At 55.5% G+C, this 10,872-nt stretch overlaps 1 protein-coding gene across 7 annotated transcripts in view; it reads right to left on the bottom strand.

Annotated features, from left to right (window-relative positions):
- Positions 1-157: 157 nt before the first annotated feature.
- LOC121341838 (dynamin binding protein) overlaps positions 158-10,872 on the bottom strand; it is a 34,452-nt gene continuing 23,737 nt past the window's right edge. For 3 of the 7 annotated variants that reach the window (XM_041415708.1, XM_041415709.1, XM_041415710.1), the window contains 13 exons: positions 8,461-8,648; positions 7,754-7,853; positions 7,121-7,268; positions 6,591-6,608; positions 5,726-5,925; positions 4,554-4,684; positions 4,217-4,321; positions 3,900-4,028; positions 3,140-3,472; positions 2,550-2,732; positions 2,276-2,474; positions 1,736-2,178; positions 158-1,442 (listed from right to left, as the gene is read on the bottom strand). In XM_041415708.1, coding sequence (XP_041271642.1) covers positions 1,257-1,442; positions 1,736-2,178; positions 2,276-2,474; positions 2,550-2,732; positions 3,140-3,472; positions 3,900-4,028; positions 4,217-4,321; positions 4,554-4,684; positions 5,726-5,925; positions 6,591-6,608; positions 7,121-7,268; positions 7,754-7,853; positions 8,461-8,648 — 2,363 coding nt within the window. In that variant the 3' untranslated portion in view covers positions 158-1,256. The remainder of the gene's footprint in view (positions 1,443-1,735; positions 2,179-2,275; positions 2,475-2,549; positions 2,733-3,139; positions 3,473-3,899; positions 4,029-4,216; positions 4,322-4,553; positions 4,685-5,725; positions 5,926-6,590; positions 6,609-7,120; positions 7,269-7,753; positions 7,854-8,460; positions 8,649-10,872) is intronic. The other 4 variants (XM_041415712.1, XM_041415713.1, XM_041415711.1 and 1 more) reach the window with 3 other exon arrangements.

Below are 10,872 nucleotides of genomic sequence, written 5' to 3'. Positions count from 1 at the left end.
GCCACCACTTCATCTTAATAAAGAAGGTTCCTGTGTTTCCTCATGCCTGAGCTGCAGCTGGCACAAACACCAAGGCACTAGAATGCTGGACCCCACAAAAACAGAAATGTTCCTGGCCCTGTAGGGTCTGCATGAAGACTGCAGCACCTGCCAGACACTCCTCCCAGGTTTCCCAGCACTTGCAAAGGCAACTTCTATACACAAAGGCAAATCTTTATTTGCAGAGCAGCAGTACAGGGGATACAAACACTGCCATGAAGGAAACCTCTTCCCTTCAGGACATGGCAGCAGCCATATCACAAACCACCCCAGCAAAAGGCACCACAGCCCTCCCAGGGATGATGATCCTGCCACTCCAGAATGTCAGCACCCTCTCCAATGCTGTGCAGGAAAGCACAGGTGAAGCAATTCTGGTCAGACCCCAGAAAACAGGCTGAAGGACAGCTTGTGCTTTGCCTTCTCCTCTGCTCCAGCCCAGAGCAGCCAGGTGGGCACATCAGTGCAAAAATGGGTCCTGCGCCCAGCCAATACTGTGCTGACAAGGGTATGGTGTTCTGGGCTTCTGGCTCACCTGGAAGAGGGGAACCTGATGGTTGATGGCAGCAGCAGACCTTGGAAAGGCCAAGCCCTGGGAGACCAAGCACAGGGAGAAGGCACCTGCTGGGGGCTTTGTTGTGAGTGTTTCAGAGGCCACACCCATCCCAGGCCTAGAGCTTAACTACTCCCAGCAAACCTCAGAGCTGCTGCCCCAGGCAGTGTGTAATGTCCCACCCCAAGTCCTGCAGAGACAGGCAAGACCAGGCTCCTGCTGCACAGGGAGCATATTCACAAAGTCTGAGTTGCTTTTAATACTACTTGACTACAGACAATCTCCACAAACTCAGCATTAGCCTTCCACAACTTAAATCCACAGCAGCTCCTCAGCCTGAGTCAAGCCTTACCCTTCTGGGCAAGTAACAGCCCCGGGCTTTGCTCCCCTGCTCCTGCCTGGACACAGGAGGCTCAAACACACCTCAGAGGTGAACTCACCTCTGCCCTCACACAAACTGCCTGCTCCTGCCTACCTGGCCAGCCCACCCTTCTCCCTCCCCTAAAGGGGTGATGGCAGCCAGTGTTTGGGGCCCAGGAGCACTGCACAGCTGTGAGAGGCATAGCCTTAAGGGTGAGCAGTGGGGGCTGCAGGGCTGGCCAGCCTCCCCCAGACCTTAGCAGTCCCAGGAGGAACAAGGCATGGGGTGCAGGCTCTGTCTGCACCTTCACGTGTACTCTGTCTTCCGGATGTAACTTGAGGGCACATAGCCCTGCTTCCCGTGGGCTTCGGCAAGCCACCACTCCTGATTGCCTGTGATGTCCTCAAATTGTAGGATCCTGAGTCTCTGGTTAGCTGACACACTCAGCTCATTGGTGTTTCGGCCTTTGAAGGTGTAGAGAGCATAGTAGACCTGCCAGACAAGGGGAGAGCATCAGTCAGATGGTCACACCACACAGCCTTAATCTCACACTGCATAGGATGTGTGGGCTTTTGTCCTTCTCCCCAGTGACAGCCCTGGCCCCATCCTGGCCTCTGCCCACTCCCATCTGAAGCCTGGTTCTCTGTTGTTGGAAGAAAAGGTCTCATACCCCACCTCCTACATATTCATGGTCACTGCCAGGGAGGAGGATGATTCAGTCCCCAGCCAATCAAAGCAGTTAGCCCTTGGCACACCTAGCCCCATGAGGGTGGCTGAAGACTCACCTGGTTGCCCTCTGACTCGCTGTTCTCCAGCCCTGAGTCTCTGTCCTCCACGGAGGGCGTGGACCTGAGATGTGCTTTGGTGGGGTGCCCGTTGCGAGAGCTGGGGCTGCAGCCCTGCTCGGGGCGGCTGTAGCGGCGCTGAGATGTCACGGTGCCAGCCAGCGGGGCCGTCCTGTCACCAGAGCCAAGCTGGGGCACAGAGGGGGAGTCCACCTCCACTGGGGACTGGTACGCATCTGCCGGGGAGACAGAGTCCTGCAGGGGTTTCTGAGTGAAGGTGACGGCCGCCCCACTGGGGCTGAAGGTCAGGGTGGCGTTGCTTTGGGGAGAGCAGCTGCTGTGCTCCGACTCGTTGGAAGAGTGGCTGCCCACAGAGACATCCGACTGGCTGCGGCGGGGGTTGTAGGGCTTCAGAAAGGAGCTGTACACAAAGCCTTTGGTCACTGCAGAGAGGGAGAGGAAGGGAGCTCAGACTGGGGCACAGGGAGACCAGAGGAGGAGACTCACAGCAAGCACCAAGGGTAGGGAACAGCCACCTACCCCCATTGTCTATGAGCCAGCGATTCTGGCTGCCCATGGGGTCCTTCTTCTTGATGACGCCCACAATGTCTCCTTCCAACAGGGAGACATCCAGGTCTTGGGCAGCATTGAAATTGCGCTCTGCCTGGAAGAGACTCTCTGGGGGATAGCGGGCCAGGAGGGCAGCGCGGATGTCATCAGACTGCAGGAGGTAGGTCGGCTGCAGAGGAACAAGGCAGGCGTGAGTGGCTGTCCTGGGCTCTGCAAGCCCTGACTCTGGGCTGAGGGAACTCACCAAGCCAACAAGGGGCTGCCGCCGGGCAGACTGCCGTTCCATGCTTTTCCTTTCAAAACTCTTCTTGGGAGCTGCCTGGGACTCTGGGAAGAAGGTGAAGGCCTGGAGCTGCTGGAGGACTCGACTGTGCTCATCCTGGAAGATGGCAATGAGATTCCCTTCCCTGCCAGACACCTTCAGCAACTGGAACCAGAGCAAAGTCGGGATTCTGGTTAGGTGACAGGTGCTGGGAGAAGTGGCCAAGAGCTACAGCACAGACCATGGCAGGGCTCTGAGTCCTGCCTGTGACTTGCATCAGACCCAGGTTTGCAGTCCTGTCTGGACTCAACCCTAAGTGGTCCTCAGACTTGTGACCTGAAATTCTCCCAGGTGAATGCTCTCCTGCCACTGCTCCAAGTGGCACACAATTGCAACATAACCCTGCGATCCCTGCCCCAACACCATCCCACAGGAGCCCTCCACAAGTCACTTGTGACCTGAAACTGCAGTAGCAGCTTCCCCCACGATGTGACAGTGAGGCTCAGGAACAAACCCTGCACAGATTAGTGCTGCTCTGAGCCCAAGGTGCTGCCTGCACTGTGGGAACCCACCGACAGCAGGGGTCTGAGCTCCTCCAGAGCCAGGCGCACGAAGTCGCAGTGTGCCTCGGCATAGCCCCGCAGGCAGCTGGCAAAGAGCTCCTTGGCAAAGCGCAGGAACTTGGGCAGCTCGTCCAGCAGCTGGGCATTGAGGGCCTCGTAGTTGTTGCGGGCTGACTGCAGCTCCTCCAGCGTCCGCTTGTCCTTCAGCTTCTCCGCCCGCTCGGTGCAGTTGTGGAAGTCGAGCAGTTTGTCGAAGCGTTTCTGCACCAGCTTGTGGGGCCCCGCAAACATGCTCAGCAGCTGGCTCAGGGGCGAGCTCACCAGCCGCTCCGTCCGCTCTTTCTGGTGGGCACAGGTGCAGGGAGAAGGTGAGACAAGGTGCTCTCTGCCACTGGGAACGCCAGCAGCTCTCTCCAGCACACAACCTCCCCAGGACAATACAGTGACTGTCTCCTGGTGGCAGCCACTGGAGCTCCAGAGGTTCTTTCCAACAGCAATTATCCTATAATCTTACATAATTGTGCCAGTATGGGTAACTCTATGCAAAGTGCCTGAATCACTCGCATAAAGGGCATTTCATGTAGGGCTGAAAAAATGTGTATCTAACGGGCACAGTCATAAACTGCCAGGCATTGAAGCTCTCAGGAGGGCACAGCTAAACAGGAATGCTCACAGCTCTGCCAGGTTACCTTCCCTGCAGCCTCCCAGGGCCTGCCCATCTACAACAGACCCCCAAGGTGGGCCTGAAAGGGACACAAGCCTCACTCACAAAGCTGGAGAAGAGCTGGTCGCTGATGAGACGATTCACTTTCTGGAACTGGTCCAAGTCCGCACTTCCCTTCTCTGTGCACAGGTCCCACATGCTCCCTGCTGCCAGTGCCTTCATACAAGCTGACTCCTGCACCAGAGAGACGCAGCTGAGTCACGCTTGCTGCCCACAAGGGGCTCCTAGCACAGCCCAGACCACCCAGACCCAAGAGGGCTGCGTCAGGAGCCGTAGCCAGAGGCACTGCAGGGGCCATGCAGAGAGGAGAGGCAGTGCATGGGGAGCCCCACAGGCTTGGCATCACACCCAGGCTGGCTCACCCGGACATGCTGCAGGTAGAGGGAAAGGTCCCGGATGAAGGACTTGATCAGACGCTCCTGCATCCGGAAGTTCTTCTCTGTCTCTTCAAAGGCTTCATCCTTTAGCTGTGAGAGAAAGTGTTTTAAGGGAGGTGATGCAGGACTCAGCACCTCCCAGACTACAAGATGTGGGGCCCTCCTGCCCCCAGGCTGGACAGCAGAGATGGGTGGTTCAGACCCTAAGCTCACTCTGCCTTGCTGGCCTGGATCAGAGCTGGATAGGGGGAAGGGGTGTGGAGGGACAGCAGATACTTCTGGAGAAGCACTGCAGGGAGTAAGTGCACCTGATGCTCAGTACCTGGGGTGCAAAGCCTGTGAGATGCTTGAGGTGGCTGCTCACACGGTTGGATTTCTTGATGATAGAGTGGAAGTTGAGCTTGGAGATCTTCTCCATGAGGCTATCCTCATCCCCTTTTCTGTACTTCAGCACTAAAGAGATTGATACAGAAATCAAAACCCTTGTAAGCACAAACACTTCATCAACAATCACCTTATTAGTTCTCCTCTTCCCCAAGCCTCTGTAACCCCACATATCATTACTGAATGGCTTGGGTTGAAGTGACCTAAAAATCATCTAGTTCTAACCCCTTTGCTATGGGCAGGGACATCTACTAGACCAAGCTGCTCAAAGCCCCAACCAACCTGGTCCTGAACACTTCCTTGGGTGGGGCATCCACAACTTCTGCAGGCAGCCTGATACAGCGCCTTACCACCCTCATTGTAAAAATTTTTTACTTTTATCTAATCTAAATCTAAATCCTCTCAGTTTAAAGCCATTATCCAGCCCTATCACTGCATGCCCTTGTAAAATATTGTATCATAATCTCCCATCCCATCCAGCACTGTGTCACCTGTTTGGTTCTTGAGATGCCCTACAGTTTGTAGACAAACCATTCAAGCTCTTCCACAGGATTATGCATAGTGCCAGCATAGGATGACATAGGAGGTGATGTACAATAGTCCCTGGACATACAGAAGGTTACTATATTGCTTCTTTAGCAAATACAAGCAATCATTACATGCAGTCTCTGTCACCTCAGCTTCAGTGGGGCTATGAGGAAAGACTAAAGTGTAAGATTTGCACAAACCGGGGGCTTTCAAGGGAAAACAGGGAGGATGGCCAGCAGGTATCAAAGGGATTAATTTTCTCCCTCTGTTCAGCCCCAGGGAGGCTACACTTGTGTACTGTGTGTAGTTTTGGTGCCTGAATGATATGAGAGAACCACATCTACTAATGCATGAGGAGAGCTGGGGGAGCCACGTGGGCTGGACATGAGGAAGCAGAGGGGGATCTGCTCACAACTAGCAGCTACTTGAAGGGCAGTTACAAAGGTGATGGGGCCAAACTCCCCTAAGCAGCGAGAGCTCCTCCATGACCATGCTTGCCAGCTAAGGCTCAGTGGCCAGCAGACACCAACCTCAGCACACCCACTCCTGTCTCTCTGTGCCCAGCACTGCCCAGCTCCTCACCCAGGTCCTTCCGGCGCTTGTACTCGTTGATGTTGACGTTGATTTCTTTGACGGCGAGGACAGCAGCCGTGAGTGGTGTCTTATCAGGGTGAGCCTCAGGGGTAGCACTCAGCAGCTCCATCAGCAGCAGCGGGTACCGCATCACCCTCTGCACTGGCTTGATGAGGAAGGAGCCCAGGTTAATGTAGTTTGTGCAACCCCTGGAAAGTCAGGACAAAGGAGATGTATCAGGTGTCGGTCCGGCTCTGCCACACACATTCTGCTCCCTCAAACCAGTGCCAACCACACCCAGAACTCCAATGCCTCTAAATCCACTGTACTCCCTACATCAAGCCATCCTTATGTCCAAATTCACTGCACTCCTGAACTCCTGGTGCTCTCAGATCAACCCCACGTTTCTGCTCCTTACTCACAGCAGGTGATACTTCCCAGCCAGGATCCTCTTCATTACCAGGCCCACCATGAAATCCCACATAGGCACAGCCTCATACGTGTCAGAGCACCACTTGTTTCAGATGCTGTTCCACCAATCAACTGCCCAGATCTGTCCTCCAGCGCTGGACAGACTGACTGCAGGACTGCAGTCACTGCAGGGCTTTCCTGGCTCCTTGGGGCTGAGGGCTCCCAAATCCTGTTTCTTGCCCAAGCCCCCCCCTCGCCTCATCACTTGTGCTGCCTACCTGTGCAGCCCACCCACTGCCTCTGCTGCAATCATGCCACAGACACCCTTCTCCTCCCAGTCATGCCTCCACAAGGAACTGTTAGGGCAGCCCAGCATGCACCCAGCCTGTGGCAGAAGGTTAGTTACAAGGGAATGGCCAGACCAACACAGACACACAAGCAGGGACTAAGAGGAAGTACTCACCACTCACTGTACAGGCTCCTGCTGGCCCACAGAGTGCCAAAAAGCAAAGAAAAGCAAGGGTTAATGGGGTGGCAGGTGTGCAATCCCACAGCCTGTGTCTATGCCCTGCCCAGTGAAGCTGCCAGGGCAGTGGGCAGCCCTGACCTCCCAGAGCAGCCATCAGCACTGCTGGCTCCCGGGGCAGTTACCTCCACAAGCTGGAGCCTGGCACTCACTGAGCCAGGCAAAGCAGCTCCTTCCTCAGCAGCCGTGGTGGCCCAGGGTTTGGGGAACAGGAGCCCTCAGTCCAGGACATGCCACCTTCTCTATACATTGGTGGCTTCTATGCAGATTTTAAAGGGGTCTACAGGTTTCCCAGCACATGTGCATTGGGGGAGGGGGCCATTTGAACCCAGAGCCTGGTCAATTATATAGTGCCACCCTCTCCAGCCACCACCTGAACTATCTAAACACCGCAGAAGAGGGGCAGGGGTGGTGGAAACTGATCCCCCTACCCCAGTCTGGTGGCTGCCACCTGAGGAGGCTCAAACCTGAGGCTATCCAGCAGGTCCAAAAGTAGTTTCTGCAACTTCTCATCCTTCTCATAGGTTTCCAGCAGTGTGATGGCCTCATCATGGTTCTGGCAATACACCCTGTAGACATTTTCCAGCTCTGCACGATGCGTCAGGAACACTGGTCCTGTAGACAGCAGCAAAGCAGGACTTCAGAGTCTCATGGTCCCCATTTGCCTCCAAAAACACTGCTGTGTCCCTTGATAAGACACCCAGTGTTCCCGTTCTACACACACAGGTCAAGAGAATAGCTCTACTACAGCATGCAGGACCCCTCCTCATCACCCACCAACACAGAGAGCTCAATCAATCCAGGTCTCCCAGGGGGAGTAGTGGAGACATTGGTCACGAGAGCCACAGAGCAAAGGTACAGGCAGCCCAAGGCACGAACGGCTCAAGTTGGCAGCACTTTGGGGAAAAGGACCATGGACAGTCACAGGCACCCTGGGCCAACACACATCTCCTTAGCTTCACTGTTGATGAGTGGTGATGGGTACCAGCAAGGAGAAAGCCCAGTCCCAGTGATCCTCTCCCATCATTTAAACTGTTATGCCCTGCCACTAGCAATGCCCATCCCAGACTTCTGAGAAAAGGTAACAGCAGAACTCATACCGATGGCATCTGAAGCCTCCAAGGCGGACAGCAGCTGCTTGGAGAAGTTTATTACCATGTGGATATTTCCAAAAAGGCCCTCAAAGTCTATGTTCTGCATCTAGTGAATGGGAAAAGAGATGTCTTGGATGGGGAACTGTTCCAGTTAGACTCAACAGCCCCCCACTGCCCCCCTGCAATCCATCAGTCAGCTTCACAGCAGGTACCTGGTGTGACCTCCTCTCATCACAGTGACTCCTGTACACGTTCCCTTGTCCCTCCAGTGCACTGAAACTCTCACTCCTTATGTGTCCTTCTCTTTCCCAGCAATTCCACCCCTGCCTCTGCTCACCCGGTTTTCTCTTTTTCCTCCACTAAATCTGTCCCCCACGCCAAGATCCCATATCTTATTTCTCCTGTCAATGAATTTAACCTATAACCAAACAAAAAGAAACTTTTCCTGCACCAAAAAATTCAATGTGTGATACTTGCTGCCAGGTCTCCTGTTCCCAGCAAGGATGAGGGTTCAGCAGAATCTCAAAGCAGACGGGCTTATTGCAACAAGTGCAGGGAACTGTGGGAAGCACCCTCCTCCCCTCGGAATAACTTTAATTTCCTCTATGGGTTCCCGTGCTGTGTAGTCCCCTCTAAGAACTAAATGGACTCAGTATTCTCACCCCAATCCACCAGTGCTGCACCACAGTTTTCCCTCCTTTCCCAGCTCCTACCTGTGCCTGCTGCAGAGGCACCATGATCCTCTCCACACACATCTCCAGGTCTCTGATATAGTCCCGCTCTGTCTGGAGCAGTTCCTCAATAACCTTGGCCCTCTTCTCCAGCATCCTTTGCTCCGCGCTCTCAGTGGCGGCCGAGGATGGCTCCAGGGATGGTGTCTGGGAGGACAGCAGAGTCATCTCTGCAAGACAGACAACCGAGATCAGCATGCTCCAGCAAGGACACAAGGACAGGAGACAAACAGCACCTGAACCGCTACACATGTAACCTTTGAGACTGAGAAACAGCACTACAGAGAGTCCAAGGGCCTTTCCAGAGGGGCCATCTCCAGGGCTGCAGGGAGACCCCCCGGCTGCTCCCGCAGCCCACCCTCGCAGCACCAGGAGCGCCGCAAAGCCCTGGCACTGCCGGCGGGCAACAAACCTGCTCCACGCGGTGTGCCCCGATGCCGGCCGGGGCCTGGCCCCGCTCCCACCCCGCGGCTCCGGGAAGCTGCAGACACGGGGGGAAGCCCCGCTGGGAAATGGCGGCCGCCCCTCCCTCAGGCTGGGAACAGGGTCTCCATTCTCCAGGCCCGGGGCATTTCCATCTCAATGGCCGCGGAGGGCCCCGGGCACCGCAGCGCTGCTGCCGCCGGCAAAGCCCGGAGCTGGACCCCGGCCAGCGGGGCCGGGCAGGGCTGCCCCGCCCGCAGGGCCCGGGGCTGCGGGCCGCATTCCTCGGCCCCGTCCGGACCCCCGCGGCCGCATTCCTCCTCCTGGTTTTCTGTGCCACCTGCGGCCCCGGGCCGGCCCAGCCCCCTCCGCTTCCATTGAGACATTTCATCCCGCCGCGGATCCCCCGGCCCCGCCGCTCTCTGCCCCACCTGCCTGCGTTTGAAGGCTGCGCCCTCGGACCGAACCCGCGGCCACAGCGCTCCCCCCGCGCCTCCCCGGCCCGGCCCTGCCACCCTCCGAGGCCAGCAACACTCGGGGCTCCCCCATTCCGGGGCAGCACAGAGCCCCTTGCAGCGCCAGCCTGCCTCGGGTACCCCATTTCATATCAATGGTCGATTCCACAAATGCACCCTGTGCTACGGAGCCCCAGCTGCCCTCCATCAGCAGAATGTTTTTTAGAGCTGCAGACATGCCCCAGCTCAGACGTTTCTAGGAATGTTTTTGCAGGACAGGCACTGCCAGAGGTCCCTGACCTCTCCAGTGACAGCACCAGACAACAGAGGCTCAGCCCTGCTTAATCCCAGGGACACCCAGCAGGGCTTGGGACTTATCCTGGTATCACAGCGCTGACTGCACAGCCCTAAGAGACTCCCTTGCTCCCAGCCGCTTCTGCCCAGGTGCTGGGCAGGCTGCAAGCAGCCCCAGCTGTGCTCTGTGGGGTGATGGCAGTACCCAGCATGGCAGCATGAAACACGGGAAGGGAAAATTGCTGCCTCAGCCAAAGCATCCTGTCCACTGCTTCCCCAGGCCGGGGTCTTCACACTGAAACACTCTGAGAAAGAAAAGACACCCAAGCTGAGACACTGACTCAGCCCATGATTATCTGAAACCCTCTTGGCCCTTCCCATTGCAGAGCAGCCTCGGCAGAAACCAGGAGCATCAGCACCAAACAGCAAGTTCTTACAGCTACCTGGGCTGAGGACGAACCACTGCGCCTCTCTGCAGAAAGAACAACTTCAAAATAATTTCCAGTGCCAGCCTGGCAAATGGGAAACCCAGCTGAAACACAGATGCTCTCAATGTGGGAGGGAAGATATTCATCTCTCTAAGCTGGCATCTCTGCTGCCCTGCCTTGAAATCCAGCCTGGGGAGAGGCAAAACAACCAGCTCCATGGAGGAGGATTCAGTGACACAACCAGCACTTCATTTAGTAGGCCACCACTGGGAAGAAAAGGCTTCACTGATTCCTACTGGCAAGTATCCTTAAGCTTAACCCCATCAGAGCCTGTCTTGGCTTTCCAGCAGTCCCCAGTGATAAACTTTATCAAGTCAAATGCAGCAGGAATCCACAAAGAGAGGCTCAGAGCAGATGCTGGGTATAACCAGTTTTGCTCTTTGTGTTTCCACAGCATCTGAAAAGTTTCAGAAGCAGATTGGGCCCTCCTGTGCAAGGTCCTCTACAAACACCCATAGGGATATCCCTAGACACAGCACTTGGAGCCTGAACAGGATATGAGCAGAAAAATGTACAGGAGGGACAGCTAAACACTAAGATAATACAGTCAGCAGGTCTTTGTGGCTCAGAGAGTTAATGAAGTAACAGCAAATGAGTTATTTTAAAGAAGGCATGGCATTTGTTTTGCAGGAGAGCAAGCTGAAGTGGGAAGGCAGCCTGGAAGAAACAGGAAAGTGTTAATTTGCAATGCAAACAGGTGTGTGAAACCCAGAGGGGGTGGGTGGTGACATGAT

The sequence above is a fragment of the Onychostruthus taczanowskii genome, unplaced genomic scaffold (genome assembly GCF_017590055.1).
Source record: "Onychostruthus taczanowskii isolate IOZ18803 unplaced genomic scaffold, ASM1759005v1 scaffold5, whole genome shotgun sequence".
Taxonomy (NCBI): Eukaryota; Metazoa; Chordata; class Aves; order Passeriformes; family Passeridae; genus Onychostruthus; species Onychostruthus taczanowskii.
The sequence above is the reverse complement of the archived record's forward strand: the minus strand, read 5'-3'. Positions and strand labels throughout refer to the sequence as shown.